This window comes from Acomys russatus, chromosome 11, assembly GCF_903995435.1.
Source record: "Acomys russatus chromosome 11, mAcoRus1.1, whole genome shotgun sequence".
NCBI classification, from domain to species: Eukaryota; Metazoa; Chordata; class Mammalia; order Rodentia; family Muridae; genus Acomys; species Acomys russatus.
The window spans coordinates 3,624,389-3,647,058 of NC_067147.1; the positions used below are offsets into that span (position 1 = coordinate 3,624,389).

The window sequence follows — 22,670 nt, forward strand, 5'->3', positions numbered from 1 at the left end:
TCCTCCACAGAAGGAAGCAAGAAGCCGTTGGGATGATCTGAAAATCCACAAGGTCTCTTTCGTAAAATTTCCCAGAGTTTTGTACAAAAACAATTCTGTGGCTTTTTCTCAAAAGTGGAAAATCCACCCTGAACTCATGCAAAGATACGTGCCATAGTTAAAGTAATAATGAACTAAGTCTTTCAAAGAACAAAGCTATTGCTGTGAGGGGACAGATGAAAATGCTGAGTAAATCCTCAGGAAGCTCCCTCAGTCCTGTTCCTGTCCTTAAAACACAAATAAAAAGCAAAAGGGATGAGTCTAACAGTTACAGCATTTAAAGAATATCATGTCAATCAATGCTCACATGTCCCATGGTAGCTCGTTCAGTGCTTATCTGCAAAGATAAACAAATGATATGGCCATTCAAACTTGACAAGCCCTTGAATCTCTCTCACTAAACTCTTCCAGCAAAATGCAAGAAGCACTGTAAATATGGTTTACTTTGTAAATCAAGTGAAGATTAAAAACTGCACTGAAGTACAAATGTTACTACCTAGTAGCATATCTGTTATTAAAAATATTCCATGAGAAATAAACCTTAGCATTTTACTTTTAAAGTCATTTAAACGTTATTTAGGATTAGGAAATCTAGAGAAAGAATATTCTGTTCTCTTACCTTTGTTTCCTGTTCTTACACACACACACACACACACACACGCACACACACACACACACACACACACACACACACAAATAAGGAACTTCAAGTCTTTATGTCAGTGACTGCCGGCTTGTGCATCTGAAGAAAACGTGTGAAAACCATTCATTTTCAAAGGGTTCTACTACATTTTTTTCTTAGCAAGAGAGTTGCTCGGAGAAGATGTAAGAATTATCCAGCTCATACAGTTTGGAAATAATGAGTTGCGCCTGGACAGAGAAGGACAGCCTTGGTATTTTACAAAGGACCACTGGGGCTGGGGAAAAATGTGTGGTCATAATAAAGGCTAATCAAGTAAACGATCTCTATCCACGGGAGAAAACCCGGAAGCGAAGCACTTAAAGCTGTCACTGGCCAACCTCCTTGACAAGAAAGGGTTTGTGGTTAGCTTTAGTAGAAATGGTGAGTACACCTCCTTCCTTTACAGAAATTTCCTGTAAAGAATGTTAACACTCAACACGATTTCTCAACAAAGGAGTTCTCTCTCTCTCTCTCTCTCTCTCTCTCTCTCTCTCTCTCTCTCTCTCTCTCTCTCTCTCTCTCTCTCTCTCTCTCTCCCTCTTCTTATAAAACTAGGACCACCATCATTGCGTCTAATCTCAAACCCCAAGGCGTTCTTCTAAGGAAATTTAAAGTCTCCATCTCACCAATGGCCTTTATATGAAGCAACACTTTGTTGACAAAGAAAGTAAAATAGATTCAAAGTTGAAAGTCATTAAGGCTGTTTACATGCCTGTGCATTAAAAGGAAACCTTGGAATGCATAACTGAGAAGTGTGGTGTTGTTAGAACAATCTGGAGCACTGTGAGAGCACAGTTCTCACAAGGAATATTTGTTTTACAAAACAACTTAATTATAGTTAGCATCCTCACTCTCCCCATAAAAAGAAAGCTGGAATAGCTGAGCACAGCTAGGCACTGGGTGTATTTCAGCCCAAGACTAGAAAAGAGCATAAAATACAGAGACCAAGTTCATGCCACATGGGGGCAAGGTGAGTGTTTACCTGAGCTTCTAGAGGAATTATCAACTGAAGACAGGTCTAAGCCATAGAACAATGTGTGTTCATGTTAGTCATGGACCTGTCTAGAACTAAGGAGGATGCGAGATCTTTTTAGAGCCTACTGCAGTGTGTAACAGGCTCAGCAGAAAAGCTGGGAGGGCACGTGAGCTCAGGCTCAGGGTGATCGGAACCTAGAGGAGCTTGCGTGAGGAATGGTGAGGATGAGGAAAAAGGAAAAAGTAGGTGGTGTTCGTGACAGGTGTTTAATAAGCATTGAAGCACATTCAAGATGCCCTGTGGTTTGAGAGTGTCCTCATCAAATCTGAGATGCTGACACAGACCTTAACACTGAGTCAAAAGTTATTATAGCCATGGTCTATTAAACTCAATTCACTGACAGCTCTGTCTCCAAAGTTTATCATGTCACATATAAACTGCATTTGGGAGAGAAAAGCAGGACACCATGGGCAATAGGAGACTTGGGAAGAGGTGAGCGGCTCAGATACCACTGGAAATTCAAAAGGTTTAACACTTTGTACAAGTAAACACATTGTGATGCAATCTCATGAATAGAAAATTGGCCCATGAAACACAATAGACGAAGCAGAAACAGGTCTAATTGCTTATGGAAATTTAATAAAATAGGAAAACCCATCACAACTTAGATGACCTTTGATAAGTGTGGTGTGTGGTGTGGTAGCTGAGCAGCCATATGGAAACCTGCGCATGGAATCCTTTGCTCACACAACTCAACAGTGTGTTCCAAATGGACTGGATTTCAGAGTGTGAAAATGTTAATCTGCACAACCATTAGAAATGGAGTTTAATTCTCTATGATCTGGGAATAAATAAAGATACAAACAGTAAAGGGATGAATGATAAACTCTGGGAACCATTTGCAACTTATAGTACAAAATCTTATTATCTTCAATGTGGAAAGATTTTTTCAGTAATGGAAATAAGATTAAACATCTCCATAAAATGTTGGCAGAAGGCAAATGACATATTCCTGTACATTGCTGGAATGGAAGACAACACAGTCCCTGTGGGGAGAAAATTACATATGTGTGTTTGCTGACACAGCCTCTTGGACATAATCTCAAAAATATTCAAGCCAAAAAAATGTGAAAATGTCTTTAAATAACATTGTCTTTCATAACGTAACATGTAAGAGCAAAATTCCAGAACCCCTTCAGACTTGTTGAACAAATTGTAACATAACAATGTGCCAAGTATTTGTATGAAATAATGAGAACTAGTTCCTTATATAATTATGGAGTAGTTGCTCAAATAGTTGCAAGAAAATTAAGTTGGAAAAACTGGTTATAATTACTGCCATTTATCTGTGAGGGATGAGAGATGTAGATATTTGTGCATAATGATTTATATTAAATATGGAAATGAAAGTCAATTTCTTTTTTTTTAACTTTTTATTGGTTTTTTGTGAATTTTACATCATTTTCCCCAATCCCACTCATCTCCCTCTTCCCTCATACCTGCTCTCCATCCTTTCAAACCACCCCCCCCCCAACAGAAGGGGAAAATCTTGTTGTGGAAGCTGTAGTGTGTCACAGTATGTCCCATAGTATACCCTTTTTCACACTTATTTGCTGGCAAATGTTCATTGCAATGAGTCCTTGGTCTGGTACGAGGCCTTTAACTTCTGCTACACTATAAATACTGGAAGCTCATGGGACTTCTCTCAGTTATCCTGCTGTTGTCCTGTGTCATGGAGACCTTGCAGCTTTGGATCTGGTCTCTTCATGTACTCCAGCAGTTTATTGATAGGTGAGATGCTGGTGTGGGTCAACTCAAAGCCCTGGGTCTGGGCCTGAGAAGTATCTGAGCTGGTCAGCCCAAGGGCTCTCCTGCCTTTGGGTCAGCTCACCTGTAACCCTCCACCCCCATGCAGGGCCAGCTCTACCCTGCTGCCCAGGTGAGGATCTGGGCCAGCTCTTCTGAGTGTTTCAGCAAGCAAGGAGCTGGGCCAGCTCTCTTGCTCTCATAAACACCCTCAGGAATGTCTCACCTGCAACTCCAGAAACCAGAGCCAGCTGTACCCTGCTGCACAGGTGAGGTCCAGGGCCACTCTCCCAAGTGTCACAGCTGGTGAGGAACAGGGCTAGTTATTCTACTCTCATGACCTGAAGGCCAGCTCTCTCACCTGCCATAGGTGTTGAGGGATGAAGGACAGGTAGAAGGCATCTCTCCCTAGTCCAGGCCACTGTACAACACACAAGAGTCAGACCTGGCTCTCCCATGTTCATGTCCTTAGGGCTGCCTCACCTACAATCCTCACATCAAGGACAATCTCTACTGTGCTGCCCAGTTGAGGTGCAGTGCCCACTCTCCAAGAGCTGCAGCTGGTGAGGGGCAGGGATAGCTCTCCTGATCTCATGACCCAGGGCCAGGTCTCCTGCCTGCCTCCAAGTGTCAAGGGGTGAGTAGGGAGGAAAGTATCTCCCTTGTCCATGCCAGCTCTTCCATCCTCATACCCTCAGACAGGCTTACCCACAATTCCAGAAATGTGCTTGGGGGTGGTGGTTGTTTGGAACTGGCTAGGGTTGGGGTCAGCTCCCTTGTTCTCATGCCTCCAAGGCCAGCTCTCCCACAATGCCCAGGCAATGGATATGGACCCAGATCTCCACATCCCTAAGACGTCAAAATGTCCCTGGGCTGCAACCCCTGCTGCTGCAAGACCACGGACCCAGATGTGGCTCCCAGTGGCAGCACAGGCCAGGACCCCATCATGGTCTCAGGTGGCATCACCATCACTCGCATCAGGCTGTTCCTCACCACCCTCGAGCCTCCAGTTCTGCCTCTCTTCATTGTTCCCACATCCTCTGTTTCTGTTTCTCTTCCATTTCTCCACCACTAATTTGCTCCTCTTGGTGGTACCCAGCATCTCTGAGTATCTGAGGTCACCTCAAGAGTAGTTGCAGGAGTGCTATACCCTACCCATACATTATGGCACTGAGCAGGGATCATCTCGAGCATGGCGTGCTCCCAACAGGCCTGTGTGGTGCCATATTGGTGGTCATCTCAGGCTAGCTCCCTGTCTAGGCCCCTGGTACCCAACAGGTGGTCATCCAAGTTTACTCCTCCCCTGGGCTCTGATTGCTATCTTTGTGGCATGCAGATGCAGCAGGTTGGGCCCCTGTCTTTCCCACAGAGCACACACACACCATTTCCTGTTAGCTCTGTGGCTTGGTCACTCTGAAGAGTCCCCTCCCCCAATCCTGGCCTGCTGCAATAGAGATCTCACACGAAGAGCAGTTTCCTCTTGAAAATATGATGTCCCCCATCTTTGATCTCTTCTTCAGAGCCATACTTCAGGAGACAGTGACTCTGTCTTTGTCCCATTCTGCCACCATGCCAGTACCGGCCCTTCTCACACTTTTCTGAGCACCTTTGCCGCACCAGGGCAGCACCTCTCTAGTTTTCCCTCCTTGTATTTTGGAGATGCCATAGATGGTCATGCCTTGCCTAGGGTATGCTCTCATCTGGCTCTGTTTTGCCCCAATCTGAAAGGTTCAGAAGGCACCCTGAACACCCTCTTCCTCTCCCCCTCATCTGAGCCATTCCTAAGCAGACAGCTTCCTATTTGTGAAGCCTGATTTGTGCATTTGTGGTATACGCTGCCTTCCCAGAGAAGTGTCCAAAGCCTTCAAAGTACTTACCTACAGCCTCGCTTTCCAACAGGCACTGCTGAGGAGGAAACACCCTTTTCTGTCCTGCTCTCATAGAGGAACCCATGAACTGTGTAGGTCACTGTATTCAGGATTTTTGAGTGACTGTAATAATGATTTAATAAACACTTCTAACATAATGATTGAAATAGGTGAAGAGTTTCACGTGTCCTTCAGAAAAGGTCATTCTGATAGTCTGAAATTTACTTCCCAGACTAGGGACATTCAGAAATCATATAAGAGAAAGACACTCTAATATCTAAACCTAGACTATTGATAGTGATGGGTAGCATCATTTAAAACCAATTTTTTAAAAATATAAGCATTAGTAACTGGCATGTGAAAGTCTGCTATAAGATTTGAAGCCAAGATCCACATAGGAGAAAGAATATAGAACATTTATCTTTCTAGGCTTGAATCGCCTTATTCTTCCTACTGGCCAGCTTTCATACTGACCGATGCTACGCAGGCTGCTGCTGGAGAAAAGATATAGAAAGCCTTACCCGGCACTGGAACCTGCATGCTAAAATACTGACATGCCAGGCAAAGTCTACCCAATGATGCATTAGTGGCATGTGTGTATGCAGTAACCACCCACGTCCAGGTTATACTTAAGGATCGCTCACAGGAGGGAGTTCGTACCTGGTATTATAAACATGTCAAAAGCCCATGGATTCAGCTATTGCTACTTTGCTATATGTCAAAATTCCAGCATGGCATGCGAATCCAGCTCTGGCTATTGGCAATTGATAGCTACTGGGGGGAGAATCAGTCTTCTTTAGTCATGTGGGCCACTAGCCAGCATAAGCACGCGCACATCCTAGTGGGCAGCACAATATGGGCAGCACTGGACTTGTAGATTACTTTTAAGATGAAGACAATAATTGCGTGGAAATGTGGTGGGGAATAGGAGGTGGAGAGAGAAAATGAAATATAATATTTCATTGTATACATATACAAAATTCTCAAAGAATACAAATTTCAAAAAGATACATGCAGGATAACTGGCATTTAAAGTAGTAAACTTCGAAACCCTACCCTGATCTACCCAATGAACAGGACATTCTCCACAGTTATGTGGAGAGCAGGGACTATGACATGAACTCTGGTGCCCCATATTTGATGACCTCCCCTTGGTGGGGAGCCCTGGTGGCACTCAAAGAAGGAATAAGCAGGCTACCAAGATGAGACTTGATAGCCCATGACCATAAAGCGGGGAAGGAGATCCCCCTCAGTCACAGTCATAGGGGAGGGGAATAGGGTGAAAGTGGGAGGGAGGGAGGAATGAGAGGATACAAGTGATGGGATAACAATTGAGTTGTAATCTGAATAAATTAATAAAATTAAAAAAATGATAGTTGCAGGAAGCCATGCTGATTTTCCCTTATCCCTTTAAAACACATGGGAATCTATGCTGAGAACAAGGAAATACAGTCTTAAAATAAATGAAAATGACATCAAGAGACATTTCAAACCTAATGTATGTATTTGGCAGATTTAATGTAAAATATATTTCATATGAAATAAACTTCACGTGTCAGCGCATAATAAAATAATTGTATCCACCAAAAACTCTCAAAGCAACGCAAGTTCTTCAGATTCTGTATTTTCGCACACAGGACATAAAACACTTGTTGAATTTACCCTTTTTAAGCCAGTCAACTATCACAGGAAGTCATGAGCTAAAAAAAAAAAAATCACTTGAGAATATCAATTCTTCTTGTTTCTTCCTTTCTTTCTAAATCTACTATGTCTGTTGCAGACAATCTCTTCTCTAGACATTCCTAGAAGGTTCCTGCTGCACTAGGCAAGCTTGCAGACAGCTTTGGGCGTCTACAAATCTTCTTTCCTACGCAAGATCAACATACGCACACACACACATACACAAAAACATACACACACAAACACAAACATATACACACACTAGCAAGTCCCATAGACAGCTATTGTTTTGAACCCTGGAGAAGACCACAGGGTGAAGACTTCCTTTACAGAGACAAAAGTGTCTTCCAGAGTCCAGAGTTGTCTATAGTACAACAGGTGTGTGTGTGTCTGTCTGTCTGTCAGTCTGTCTGTGTGTTCCCCCTCTTTTGCTGCTTCTCATATGTCCTCTCAATTTGCTGCTCAACTCAAAAACTTCCCAGACCTGTTTTCCTGCCTGATCTCTGGCTCCTGTTTGCTCCACTGTTAAATCCCTGAGGCAAGCCTGAGTGAGAGCAGTTACCACAGTAAGAGCTGCATCTACAGAGCAGTCTTTAGTCCCCATATGAAGTAGATATACTTACTTTAAATTCTTGCTTTAAACATGAGGCAACTGAGGTATGAAAAGATAAAATTCCAGAGCTTACAAAAGAAGCAGAAAGCCCAAGACTGTCACTCAAATTTGGCTGCACAGACTGCACCCTCAGCCAAGGGCATTTAAAGTGGCTAATAAAATCAACAAGAAATTATTATTGTTTGTTCGTTGCAGTTTAGTAGCTAATATTACCCTACATGTAGTTCTGCACACAAAGTCAACGGAAGCTGTGGCCGCTGAAGTTGAAAGGGCCACTGAGTGCTCTGAATTTACACTATTGTCAGTCGTGAATGATACAAAGGTGTTTAGGGGTCCCCTTTACAAGGTCTCATGAAAAGGTCTGAGAAGTCAGCGGATCCTACCTCATGTCTGACTGAGTTCCCAAGAGCTGTCTCGCAACACTAAACTCATCCTGAAGCCAAGTCCCTGGGTCTTTCTCACTTCATTTCCCTGCCGTTCAGACAGCTCTTCCACTCTCTCCTTCCCTCCCAAGCCTTGGAGAGAGTCATGCGCCCTTGAGATGTAATAAGAATGGGCTCATAGAAGATGCTTCATTGAACCCATAAAGCCCTCCTGTTGGAATGAACTATTAGTTGAAATCTCCCAAAGAGACGCCTTGTTCTGGGAGCATAAGTCAGTTTCTTTGCCTAGCTTCATCCTTGCCGGATGGGTTGGTGTGCAGATAGCTACAGGCCACTGATTCTCAACCTTCCTAACACTGCACCCGTTAATACACTTTCCCACAAAGTGGTGACTCTCAACCATAAAATTATTTTCATTGCTATTTCATAACTGTAATTTTGCTACTCTTATGAATCATAATGTAAGTATTTTTAGAGACAGAGCTTTTCCAAAGGGGTGGAATCTCACAGGCTTCCTGATTTCCTGTGAATCCCAATGTCTTCCCGGAGCTAGGATCATGGATCAAGGATCCGTTTCATCGATGACGAGCTAACAACAAATCTCATCTTCTAATTGGGAGCCGGAGCGCTATTCACGGAACTCAGTCTTTTGACCGGCAGCCCCTTTTGCGTCTATGCACACACCTAGCATCTAGAAGGGTTTCTGTCTCTTTTGACATTGCTCTTTGCTGGAGCTCATGGTGCTGAAAGAACAGGCATCACCTCAGATCCTTCTCTCCATGGCTTGATGGATTTTGCAGGCATCAGGTAGAGAAGATTCTTCCAGAACCTTGAGTTATGCGAGAGTGACTTGTCAGCCTTCCATTTCAGAACTCTGTAGGACTTCAGGAGTTTCAGCGATGGGGGCAGAAAGGTGATGCTGCTGGCTGGAGTGAACTCGATTAAGATGACTTTAATCTTCCTCTCCACCAGGGCTTCATGGAGGCCACTCTCCAGCTCCAGCCTGCTCTCCTTCATCAGGTAACTTTTGCTCAGGACAATGATTAGCCTCCGGCTTTTCTCTATCAGGGAATGGATCTCATCCACGACAGCTGGAAGGGTGAGGATTGTGTCAGTTCAGAGAACCAAAGGGTGGGCACAGGAGAGTTAGTAGCACATCCTCGCATCCTCCTGCTCTACAGTACTTAACTTTTGGCTGCACTAACAAGGTTCTCTTTCAAAAAAAGACAGTTTTATTTGTTTCAGACACCTAGCGAAATAATCATGTAAATAGCCACCATCATGAGCACCCACCAAGCACTTGTGCCTTCTTTCAAGTTTTGTGTACATTGATTTGTTTTACCATTACCGCAAGCTCATGGAAAGGTATTGTCACGCACCACCACCCCCCCCACCCCCATTTTGCCAAAGCCCAGAGCAAGGCTGACCTTGCCTGCGTTCATCCAGCTGGTGCGCGACAGGCAGACTTACCCCAGACGTACTACATTTTTATAATCACTATATTAATTTGTTCTTCATTCATGTGGAAAGGTTAAAGATTTAAAATAAAGCAGAAACAATGACCCAAGCTAAGCAAAACCACACATTATTTTAGACCACAGGTGAGTAAACCTTTTCTTCTTTCTCCTCCTTTTTTCTTCCTCCCTCCTCTCTCTCCTTCCCCTCCTTTTTCTCATTAGTTAATTTATTCAGCATGCGAATGTGCCATGAGTGCATGTGTGTGTGTGTGTGTGTGTGTGTGTATGCACATGGAAGTCAGAGTCTGACACTGAGTGCCTTCCCCAGCTGCCTTCCACTTGTGCCTTTTCTTCATGTCAGACTTGTGATGCAGAATGAAAAGGGTCATGGGGGAAAGGCTGAGGTCATTTTCTCAATATTTATTACTGTATGATAATGAAAAATTGGTTAATCAGACTCACCTGCTTAACTAATTACTAGCCACTGTCTGACCTGGTTTCTATTGGCTTAAAGGACTTTGGCATCTGCATAGTTTTAAGGTAAAAAAAAAAAAAAACAAAAACAAAAAACATGGCCGATCATCTCACTAAAATGTATCTCATTAACTGTCTGTCCAAGGTGTCCTTTCTTACCTTTCCCAGGTACCACATCTCTTTCAAATATACACAACTTGTACCCAAACTGTTTCTCCAGGACCCTGGGTAATATCTCCACAGCAAAAGTGTATTCTTCTCCATTTTCAGGGTGACACTCTTTCAGGTAAGACACAAATGCATCATATGTTTTACCATCTAGGAGATAAGATGGACTCATTTAATTTATGATTATGGAAATTTTTGAAGCAAAAGTTTGTGTGAAAGTAATAAATAAAGAGAATAGAATTCTTGGTTGTCAAATCTCAGATGCATACCAAGCAACTGATTAACTAAACACTGTTAATACTCCTGCCACGAATAGAGAGAAAGAGAGATGGGGGAGGGGGAGATAACAATCAAGACATCGAGTCATATAAAGATAGCAAAGTGGGAGTCCAGAAGACCCTCATTCCAGGATTGGGAAGGAAATCACACCCTAGCTCATCCATTTCATTCAACTCTACCATGCCACTACCCAAGTTTTATTCTCTAACTGCCTTTAAAAAGTAAGATCAAAGCAAAGCAAAAGAAAGTAAGAAACATACATAAAACTGAGCCTATACCCCCAGAAAGTGGAAGAAATAATAAGAGTGCTTAGAACAAGATGATAGCAACAATGAGAAGAGGAGTCATGAATTTAAAGGAAAACACTGAAAAATATATGGGTGGATGTGAAGTTGTAATTATAATCTAACACACACACACACACACACACACACACACACACACACACACTAGACACGAGACACACGCCACACCCTAGAGCATCAAATGTCACAAGGAAAACCTGTGATCCATTGAAATCTTGACCATGTGTGAGCTCAAGTGTGCTCCCATAGAATTCTTGGCAATGGATCAGTATTTAGATGTGAGAGAAAAAACAGCGAAGAAGAAAACATGTTGTCCAACTAACAAAGATAATTCATTGTCCCCACTGGGTGATTCTCCTTTTAGTTTCATGTAATGTATCAATGAGACATGTACATCTTGAGATGAGTTAAAAGAAACACGCTAGCAGATGAAAAATTCTGTGTGTGACACAGACAAAGATGAACAAAATAGCATGGCCAGCGAAGGAGGAGGAACCTAAACAAGGAAGTCCTCACCTCAGTGGCCTCAATAATGCAATTGGTGTAGATGGGGGAAAAGGATGGTGGTAGTGGAGTAGATTATCTTTATCACACAAAAATTTAGTAGATGGCCAATGAATGCATTAAACCTCACTTACTAAATTGAAAGTAAACATATCTGGGTCTTTTATTACAATAAGATGGAGTGGAATAACTCTGGGTCCCTTTTATAAAGCATGCCATGCCAGTTATACCCAATGGCCCAACCCTATCTCTTCTCCTTCAGGTTTGCAAAACAATTGCTACCTGACCAACGCTTGCTCAGTTTTCTCCTCACAGTGTTCTGCTCCACCAAGTTGTTAGGGGCTGTCGCTGATATAAAACAATTGTTTTAACAGAATTACATGAGTGAGAAAATTTTGATAAAAATTGCAGAATCATATGGCCATCACAGGTAGGAAAGGCAGGTGACAATAAAATGAGTTGGTAATTCAGTCAGTTATACTGCCTCTGGATGGTTCTTTAGACTGACGTGACCTATAGCTACTGTCTAGGTGATGAAGAATAATGCTTTCCTAAATGTTTTCATCAAGTCACCAAGAGCTAAATCAAGTAAAGGATCACACTCTCCTTATAGTCACGATCTAACGGAGCATAAGAAACAAGCAAGGTATCTATACATTTGTATCTATACATGTGACATATGACATGCCTTTCTTCCTACTCATGAGAAACTAGTTCCCAACTATTGATTTCAAATTTCCTACTTCAAATAATTCTCTTTTATGATACAAATCAGCTAGTTTACACTACAATTTATTTTTAAATGTGGATAGGGAGAGGCTTAGTGGAAAAAACTGATTTCCCCTTTTGTAGCAGGTATCAATTGGAAGTAGCTTCCTGGTTGGGGGCGGGGCTTTGTGTCTACTTCCTCTTTTCAGTGCTGGGATTTCCCTTGGTGTGAACCTGTCAGGTCTATGTGTGCTGTCACAGTCTCTGTGGGTTCATATATAAATAAATCCTGTTGTGCCTGGAAGACACTGAGACACTGATGATTAAATAGTATTTTTGATCCTTAATTAATAACACCATGGCTATGTAAATGATAGTTTATATGCACTCACATGGTGATATCTATCCATCTGTAGCTTTAGTTCCCAACCTGATGCCCTCTTCTGACTTCTGCAGGCTTTGGCCCACATGTGGTACAAATGTACACACTCAGGCTCTTGCACACCTGTGGTACATATGTACACACCCAGGCTCTTGCACACATGTGGTACATATGTACACACCCAGACACAAACATCTAAAATAAAATCAATGATTTTAAGCAATTTAAAAAACAAACAAAATGGAAAAATGATAAAAAAAATTGACAAAGGGAAAATATAGAAAACCAGAAGGAGAAAAAGGTTATTGGATGCCCATTTAAATGTACATATTAGTTTTTCTGAGCAGGGACCATGGAGAAATACTATATACAGACTTCTCACTTTGCTGTCTCATATCTTTTCAAAGCAAGATCACACATGTGCAGGCTGAGAGTCATATTCTCTGAGCCTGCTAGCTGTGATATTTAAACTTGTAAACAAAAAATAATGATGTAGTTCTATTATAATCTAAAATAAATAAGTTTTAAAAATCTTAGAAGAGTGGATATGAGGATCACTTCATATCTTCATATCATGAGGTTAAGTGGTACTTATAACCCCCAAATTGGATACCAAAAAGGCAAAGATATATTTAGGTCTTCCACAGAGCCACACCACAGCAAGCAAAGACAGATAACAACATGGGTATAGTTAGCTTTCACAATACAGATACTAGGATAACTCCATAGTTCTAGAGAGGCCAGCCTGGGCAACATAAGACTCAATCTCAAAGTAGGCAGACAGATAGGCAGGAAGGTCCTGAGCAACCTTGAAAGATGAGGGATTTCCTCAATAACATAAGATACATAAGAAATCACAAAGCAAAACTGGAAATAGTAAAATAAAGTACCCTAAGCCAAGATTTGCTTTTTAAGGGCAACATGGAGTAAGAAGCCAGTCAACAGTTTATTGGATGTGCTTGCCGGGGGGGGGGGGAGGGGGAGTGGGGGCAAGTGTGGGAGTCAGGGTCATGGGCAAGACAGCGATGGTCTCCTAGAGTGTATTTATAAATTTTGAATTTGATCTCTATGAAGTATTTTTTCCTATAAGAACTGAGCACATACAAACACAGACACACACAGGCATCAGATATTGGTTAACTTTTTAAGAACATAATACTCTTGAAATATGAAGAATTTTTAGTCACTTTATCATAGGCCAATACACACAACAGCAGCTAGCAAATGGCTGATGGCCAAGGAGCTTAAAACTGAGATTATTTTCTTTCTAGCACAAAGTTCTTCCAAGCACACTATATGGCCTCCTTTTCCCAGTTAAAATAATGAACGAGAATGGCAGAAAATTCGATGAATACAACTTTATTGGGTGTATGTGGCGAATAAAGTATGCAGTGGTGTGTGTAGAGCATAGAGCACTTAGGAGGACGCAGTGCAGAGAAAAGAAACATTGAGAGAAACACATTTGGAAAGTCACAAACAAGTATGAGATTGCAGAGCACCCATCACAGTGCAACTCATTCAGAGTAACCCCGGCTCCGGCCTGGGATCACATCTCACAGGCTGTTAGCAGTGGCATCGAAATAAGATGAAGACTGGTGTTTCCTTTATTGGGTGTAGGCACAAAACCATAAACTAGGATGCTCCCCATCACAGAATGTTACCTGTTAGTGTCTCGTCTCTGTCCACTAAGCGTCTATAGAATAGAACCAAATCAACTTTATAAATGACACACAGAATCACCACACACACTGCTGCCACAGAGATGAAAACTGCCATGATTATTCCCCTCATGAAAACATGGCTGGGGATATCAGTAATTTCTGCAGAAAAACATAGAGAAAGGGGAAATCATGAATCAAAGAAATGTGGCCAGCAGCCCCACATCAATCGCATTGTAGTGTGGACCCCAGCTTTTGCCCTTCTCTCTGATTCGGGTATCTGTCTCCCCAACTCCCCCGGCTCCCCACACTCGGGCTGGAGTCTGAAGTGGGGGATCTTTCTACTTCAACTTGTGAACGTGTGCAAGGGTACCCACAGACATGAGTGGGATGGCCACTTGGGAAGTCTGTGTCTGTGTCTGTGGAATTTAGATTTCTGAAGCAATAATATGCCAGGGTGGGACTCCAGCGATAGCTGCAGTTAGTGGACTGACCCCGCTGCTCTCTGCAGAGGGGGCGTACTGGACTGAGAAAACCTGGGTTTCCAACCTGTCTCCATCAATTAGTTTATATTTTAGGGAAAATCCTTGAGGCTCCTAGTTTCTAGTTTCTTCATATGCAAAGTAAAAATAGTAAGTGAGCCTTCTGATTCATTTACAGTTGCTGATGAGCGAGACACTGCATGGACCACTTTAACAGTGCTTGACACACAGCACTCTGGGCTTTAGCTAAATTTTAGACAATATAGTCTTCAAAAGGAGTTGTATCTCCCATGTTGATTCAGTTTGTATTCAGCAAGGAAGTGGTGATGGTCATATGGTGCCAAACCTTCTGGGAAGGCTAGAGGCTGACTCAGTGGTTAAGATTACTTGGTATTCTTGCAGAGGAACTGGGTTTGGTTCAATCATCTCTAACTCCAGTTCCAGGGGTATCAGTCTGACTCCTTCTTTTGGCTTCTGAGGGTACCAGGCTGACATAAAGTACACATGTTTACCACTAATATACATAAAAATAGATAAATCTTTTTTGACCAAGAAATTTTTATTTAACTGGGGCTATATGTTAACCACATTTTATTTCCTCATTAGACCAACAACATTTTACAGTATACCTGTCTCTATAATGACTCTAGTTTTTATAAGTTTACACAATGCTGCAGTGACTATATATACATTACATTTTTCTTTTGTTTCTTTTCCAAGATAATAATGATATGGAGATTTCCACACCAAACAATGTAAGCCTCCCCAAAGCTTTTGCCCTCCTCTGCAGCCCGCTTTGAAGAGATAATCTTTCCAGTAAAATCAGTCATTCCATTAAGTGAGCACTATGTATCTCTAATAAGCAAACTCTTAGAAGTCATACTCTGAGCCGGGCGTGGTGGCGCACGCCTTTAATCCCAGCACTCGGGAGGCAGAGGCAGGTGGATCGCTGTGAGTTCGAGGCCAGCCTGGTCTACAAAGCGAGTCTAGGACAGTCAAGGCTACATAGAGAAACCCTGTCTCGAAAAACCAAAAAAAAAAAAAAAAAAAAAAAAAAAAAAAAAAAGTCATACTCTGGCACCCCCACATCTTTGAGAGATATCTATGAATTCCTGGTGCCCAAGAGACAGAAAGACCCTATTACCCAGGTGGCACGTGTGAACTGAGAGAAGCATTGAGAGGCAGAAACTCTGACGATGCAAGAGGTATTGGGCTAGTACTGAACAGTGCCCAGGAAATACAAATATAGCATCAAATAACCAAAGCAGGGCGTTGGAATGCCTCTGATTCACAAGATGATGCTCACGAGATGTGAGAGGATGTGTGGATCTAGACCTAACTGGGAGTTTTGCTACCTGTTCCATGACCTTGAATGGGTTTCTTCACCTTGGAAAGCTTTTTGTGGGGAGGGATGAAACAACAGACAGAGCCAGCATGTAGTATGCCAAGAAGAGCAGCAAATCATGTACCTTTTCTCTCCAAGATAAACCTTTTGGTGTCTGTGGCTTCCTCATTGGTTACAGTGCAATTATATGAAACATTGAGATTTTTTTCAGTAACTTTCCAAATTCTCAGTGTTTTTGAAGCATGCAGTTTGCCTTCAGAAATCCTGCAATGTCAGAAGATGATTTAGCAATAGGCTTTGTTCATGACCAGCAAGTCTACTCAGGAGATGGGAATTTTTAAGCCTAAAATATTGAGAGGAAGCATCAGCTATGTCCTCTGTTTCTGGTATAAATTAATATTAGCCTCCTGATCCCTTCAAGAAGCAGGAGAACTCACAGGAAGGTATACCTCTCTCTCTCTTTTTTTCTATTTTTCCCTCCTAATTACTTGGAATCCCTCCCACACTGTCACCCCTACTAACTATGGCCAGCCAGTTTTGTATTCTTCATCTTTCACTGCTATAAGTAAATCTTGAGCAGCTAAAGTCTTTGAAGAAAAGAGGTTGTTTGGCTCATAGTCAAAAGGCATGTCATGGGCTCTATCAGGGCCCCAAGCTACACATCATGGAGGCAGCATCTCGGTCCTTAAGGATGGTCTTTCTCTTCCATGCTATGAAGCCTCAGAGTCCTATCATAGCAAAGACCTCACTGTTGAGGTGGTTTGAGAAAAAATAGCCCCAACAAGCTCATAGATTTGAATAACTGGTCACCAGGGAGTGGCACTATTTGAAAGGATTAGAAGATGTGGCCTTGTGGGAGGAGTCTGCCATTGGGAGGTGGGCTTTTAGGTTTCTAAGAACCCTTCCCAAGCCCAGAATCCCTCTCTTCCTGTTGCCTGCCCATCCAGATGTGGAAATCTCAGCTCTTTCTCTGGCACCATGAATCCAGTGTGTCCCCATGCTCCCTGCCAAGAGGAGAGTGGACTAAACCTCTGAAACTGTAAGCAAGTCTCAATTTAATGCTATTTTTTTCCAGTGAGTTTCTGTGGTCATGGTGTCTCTTCACAGCAATAGAGCCGTAACCAAGACAACGATGCAATTCAGTCAAACCACATTTCGAAGGCCCCCGGTTTATTTTTCCATTCTCAAGACAGTCAAAAGACACTGGGGGTCACAGTGCTGTTGGAGTGCAGGAAATGGCAAATGACATCAAAACTATATCAACCATATATCACTCAGTGGTTAAGAGAATGGACGGCTTATGCGGATGGCCTGAGTTTTACTATTATGCTACTTTTGCTTTTTTTGGCACATTAATAAAAATCAAGCACTTGACACAGTTTTCAAAATCCAAGAAACTGTGGCACCATTTGATTGCTCTTTTATAAGGAGCTTGGTGACATCTCCCCAGACCCTGACTAACTGGTACCTGTATAAAATGGTGCTAAAAATCCCTATTAACCTTCTCAGGAACCTTCCTTTTTTCAAGCTTAGATATGTGTAGTCAATTTCTGTATGATCTGACACCTTGGAACACGGTAACGATAATGAAAAGTAAATTAAAATTACAGTTAAAGCTAACTTAAACATCTACCAGCCCCGCCCCCAAGAGCCCAGCCTCTCCTGCTGTATGCACATGTGAGTCTTTAGAGCACGTATGCATACCAAGTTGTCTTATTAGCGTCTTCTTGCACATTAGGGTCAGATCTGTCTTCTTTCCTTATGCTCCAATAAAACAGATCATTCTTATTCAGTAAAGCGGTGCAGTTCAGTTCCGCATATTTTCCTAGGTAGAAATTGACAATCTCAGTTTTGAATTTAGAAACTTAGTAGAATACAATCAGTGTGTGATAACTGAATATAAAATAGCATCACCAGAAAAAATGGAAGAGATGCTTCATTTTACATTTTAAATAATTACAATAAAGGACAAAAATTATGTAGCAATGACTAGTCATCACCAAGGAATAAGTTGACTTCTATTTAAATATTCAATTTTAAATAAATTATTAAAATTCAGTGGTCAGTGAACTTTTTGATCTTCAATTTAGTGGACAGTGACAAGCCAATGTCTCTCTTAAACCACTAGAAAAACAAAATCGGTATATCATACAAACCAATTACTTAAAAAGCAAGCAAGGCATTGTAGCACAAAGGGAAAGAACAAGAAATGGTAAGATTAAAGTGGGGTTAGTAAAGGCCTCTCCCAGGTAAATAAATAGGAGCAGCCATTTTATTTATAAGGAATATCTTGGAGTTGAATTAAGCAGGAGTCTCATAAAGCAGAGAGTCCAGTTCTGTAGAGTTTGGGGACAGCTGCACAGATCACAGTTAGTATCAGTCAGAGTTTGGATAGCATGAGGCTGCAGAGATGTGGAGATGTAGCCAGTGGGCTAATAGGAGAGCAAGGGCTGCTCTGCAGGATGTCCTAAACATCCCATGCACAACTCCCTTCCAGAAAGAGAATTTTCATGTACTTGAGTATGTCAGTTTATTAATGGGTCAACAAATTAAGCATTGCCTGAAAATAAGACATGAGGAAAATGTATTTGAAAGGAATTCTTTGTTATATCCACAATTTTGCCATTTTTATTAAAGACTAATGCACACCTGCATGCTAATGTGATGGTATGCTTGTTTGTATGCTTTGTGTAAAGAATTAAACATTGAGTAATTGTCAATCCATGACACAGAGCATCTTCAATGTTATTTAGAAATGTTCAAATTTTGATTGTATAATGATGGAAATTGAGATCACTTTATACAAATATATAATACAAAATGGTAGAAGAATATTTAGGGTCATTGCAGAAATTCTATCCTGATCCCAAACCAAAAGCCCTTCAACCATTTTCAAGTAAAATTCAGGTCTGCAACTCAAACAGCCAATTTCAAAGTGAAACACTGTTAAGACAATAATGCCCAAGGTTTCACTAATTTGATATAAGCTGAGGAATGACAGAAGGGAAATACTAAAGGCTTTTATTTTCTGTAAATAAACCATTTTGTGCCCGTAAGACCAGAAACTTTGATATGCACAGTAAAAAAACTGAACCTCCAAACACACATGAGTCTTGAACCCGCATAAGGCGTTTCAGTCATGTTTCAGGCCTCTTCCATGGACTCTGTGGGAGGAAGGCGTGCACAGTCCTCTTCCTCCATGGTGCTCATGGGAGGAAGGCATGCGCAGTCCTCTTCCGTGGAGTACATGGGAGGAAGGCATGCGCAGTCCTCTTCCGTGGAGTACATGGGAGGAAGGCATGCGCAGTCCTCTTCCGTGGAGTACATGGGAGGAAGGCATGCGCAGTGCAAAGCATGTGTGTTTGGAACTGAGGCTGCATTGAAGTTCGTACAAGACAATTCCTGTGATTGCTCCTGGAACCATCTTTGTTTCTTTGAAAGCTTCTTTGTGGTTTTGACTTGGAATCTTCTGTCATTGTGTATTCAGAAATCTTTTACTTTTGCCAAAAATTTTATGGCTCCCACATTCACTTATACAATCCCATTGTGGTCTCAACTCACACCTTAAGAAGCTATGTCCTAGCAGCAAAGGTCTGCAACCACCATGAGCGTGGTGTGCTCTCAAGCCCCAGCAGCTTAAATGCAAGTCAGACCGCATACAGCGCATCTGCTCCCGCCCCAGCTGAGTTCTGAGCCGACTGAGATAGTTATGAGTTCCTTGGGCTATGTATCAGCTTTTCAGTCCATACCTTAGAGACAATATTTCTCTACCCAGGTTGGAAAATGAATCTCAATATTCTCAAATCACTGAGCTCACTGGTCTAGCATATGCAAATTTATTCCATTCTTTCTTTCTTTTATTCTTTAGAGAAATTACTCTGTTGTGCACACTGATTCTTAAGATCTGCATAGAGCAGCAGTTCTCAACTTGTGAGTTGCAACCCTTTTGGATGTTGAATGACCCTTTCACAGTGGTCACATATCAGATATTCTACACATCACAGTTTTCATATGATTCGAAATAGTAGTAAACTCACAGTTATAAAGTAGCAACAAAGTAATTTTATGGCTGGGGGTCACCACAACATGAGGAACTGTATTAAAGGGGTCACAGCATTAGGAAGCTTGAGAACCGTTAGACAGGTCCTGAAAGCACTGCAATTCCATCAATTGCCAAGTATTCAGACTACAGGATAACTTTGAATCATACCTCCAGAGTGTTATCACCAAACCTTCATGTTTTGAAATGTCAATGGAGAATATTAGGAGAAAAAAATGGCACAGAGCCTAGGCTACAAACTGTACACAGCCCCAATAACTTTGGAAAAGAAATGTCATTTAGCTGTCTAAAAGTGCAATAGTTAAACAATACCATGCTTTTACTCATTTTGTAATATTCTTCAACAAATATAAAATAAACTATATCAATTAACAGAGAGCTAGATTCAGTCTTTGAAAACTCAGTGATGACTCCATTTATAAATTCAGAAAGCACACTTTATAGAACATACCTACTTCTACTCCAACAGTGTCCAACTTTGGTCCCAAAATAGCTGGAGTTATTTTATTGTTCCCTAAAAACAAAGCAAAGCAAACAAACAAGTGAAAACAGTTGAATTGCCTTGCACTTATCTTGGGCACAGACCTATTGTGACATCATCATTCTGTGTGACAAAGGCTCCAACATAGCAGCTCTGCATGACCCATGACTATATATTCTGCAGTTTAGGTTACTGTAGGTCAACTGTGGCCCAAAAACATTAAGTAGGAAAAACCTTAAAATAATCAACTTGGAAATTTTAAATTGTGCGCCATCCTGAGTTTTCCATCGATTCCACCCAAACTAGAAGATGAAGTGTCCCATTGTATCCATGCACTTGTGAGCTGTCAGTCCAGTTATCATGGTGTCAGCTGCTTGTGTTCAGATAAAGATTTTCTATTTAATCATAGCCACAAAGCACAAATGCAGTGATTTTGACACTTTTAGCATATTGTTACATTTTATTATTAATTTTTCCTTGTTAATCTGTTGTTGTGCCTAATTTCTAAACTAAGTATTACTACGGACATGCATGTACACAGAAACATTGTATATATAGTATTCAGTTCCACCCATGGTGTCAGGCACCCACTAGGTCTTGAGATCTATCTGAGGGTGACTGTCATCATTGCTCCATGTTGACTTTTGTTGTGATTTTATTAACTTTTTACTGATCCAGCTCATATGATTGAAGTTTCATTTTCCCTTAGTTCTATGCTCACAGAGCTGAACGCATCCTTCATCTAGCGCCTTTTGAAGTCAAAGATTGGCTTCTGGCCAATGAACCTAAAGTCAGAGAGACGCCTCATCTAGGAAGACTTCCCTGTTACTGAGAGGACCACAGGTTTAGGACAGAGAAGATGGACAGTCACTGGGAAGAACCTTCCTGGTCTACACCACTTTCTTCCATCTGTCCTCCTCGTTCTCTCACTGATGGACTTAACAGAATATACCAAGACTATGATGAGCCATGTGGAACACCCCCACCAGGTACCAGCCCTCCCCTTGAGAATGTGGAGTCTCCATCCCTATCCATGCCCTGGATGTCTTACCTGACTCTGCCCAATGCTGCTGTACAAACCTGTAGGCCCAGCACCATTGCTGTTCCTAGTGTTTCCTGGTCCTAACCAAAAGCGCGTAAGCTTCTCCTTGGCTGCCTTCCTTAGGAAAGAAAGCTTTTCCCAGAAGCCTCCACACTATGTTAGTGAGCACAGCCTATGGCAGCTGATAACCAGAGAGCCCCAAGAGCCACCATCAGCCCATGGTCTGAGGAAGCCCAAGGCAGAAACAAGCCATTGGGTCGTTTGCCCAAGGTCACAACATCAGGGGAACTATGAGGAGGAGCTGTGAAGTGCTTCACCTGGAGCAGAAGGAGCCGTCCCTGGAGAACGTGCAAGGTAATGATGAAGATGATTATCACTTCTTCAAGGAAGAAGGGGAAGAGTGCCAAGGGTGGCTAGGAGAAAGAAGAGGTATGAGGGCACCAAAGAACCAGAAGATATGTACACAAATACATATAGTATACATGTATATATGTATGTGTACATATGTATACTTATGTGAACTGAGGATGAAAAAGTTGGCACAGGTGACTGTAGATTGCAGAGTTTTTGAGCTGAGCAATTTAGGTATGGGATTCTAGTTGTAGTTATGGGCATGCCCATCCCCACCAATGCTAAGGCATTCTAATCCCCAGGTCCTGTGAAAGCATGGTGTTGTCAGATGTTACTGTAGCACTGTTTCCTCTAACATTCCTATGGAAGCATAGTTGTCTTGGTAGCACTGTTAAGAGAACAGCGGAGTTTGAAGTCGCTAAGTCATGAAGGTTCCTCCTTCAAGAACCAATTAATGTCATTATTGCCAAAATGGTGAAGTGTTATGGGAGGGGTTCCTAGTTAAAAGGATGAGCACATCCCAGTTCCTCTGTCTCACACATAGCCATTCACCCTGCAGTCAAGTGATGATGCAGTCTGACGGCCTTATTCTTGGGGCTAGGGAGGTGACTCAGTGGGCAGGAATAGCTGATGTGCTAGGATGGGACCGGAGTTCAAATCCCCAAAACCTATGGAACAAGCTCAGCAGGAATGCATGCGCCTGGAACCCCAGCAGGGGAAAAGACAGACAGAGCATGGAATCTCCCTGGCCAGTGAGTCTAGCCATGTGAGTAAGCTCCTGGCTTAGCAACAGACCTGTCTCTCGGCAGTCTGCAGAGTGATAAAGACATCCAATGTCCCAAGCCACACAGCCCACCATAGATACACACTCACTGGTGGTCCCTTGATCAGAACTTTTCCAGCACTTCTAGCCAAATAAACTTCATT

At 42.0% G+C, this 22,670-nt stretch overlaps 1 protein-coding gene across 1 annotated transcript in view; it reads right to left on the bottom strand.

The window, feature by feature from the left end:
- Window positions 1–8,754: 8,754 nt before the first annotated feature.
- Il18r1 (interleukin 18 receptor 1) overlaps window positions 8,755–22,670 on the bottom strand; it is a 28,375-nt gene continuing 14,459 nt past the window's right edge. The window contains exons 5-10 of the mRNA XM_051152732.1: window positions 20,321–20,383; window positions 17,514–17,634; window positions 15,934–16,073; window positions 13,986–14,144; window positions 10,138–10,296; window positions 8,755–9,138 (exon numbers count right to left, since the gene is read on the bottom strand). Coding sequence (XP_051008689.1) covers window positions 8,783–9,138; window positions 10,138–10,296; window positions 13,986–14,144; window positions 15,934–16,073; window positions 17,514–17,634; window positions 20,321–20,383 — 998 coding nt within the window. The 3' untranslated portion in view covers window positions 8,755–8,782. The remainder of the gene's footprint in view (window positions 9,139–10,137; window positions 10,297–13,985; window positions 14,145–15,933; window positions 16,074–17,513; window positions 17,635–20,320; window positions 20,384–22,670) is intronic.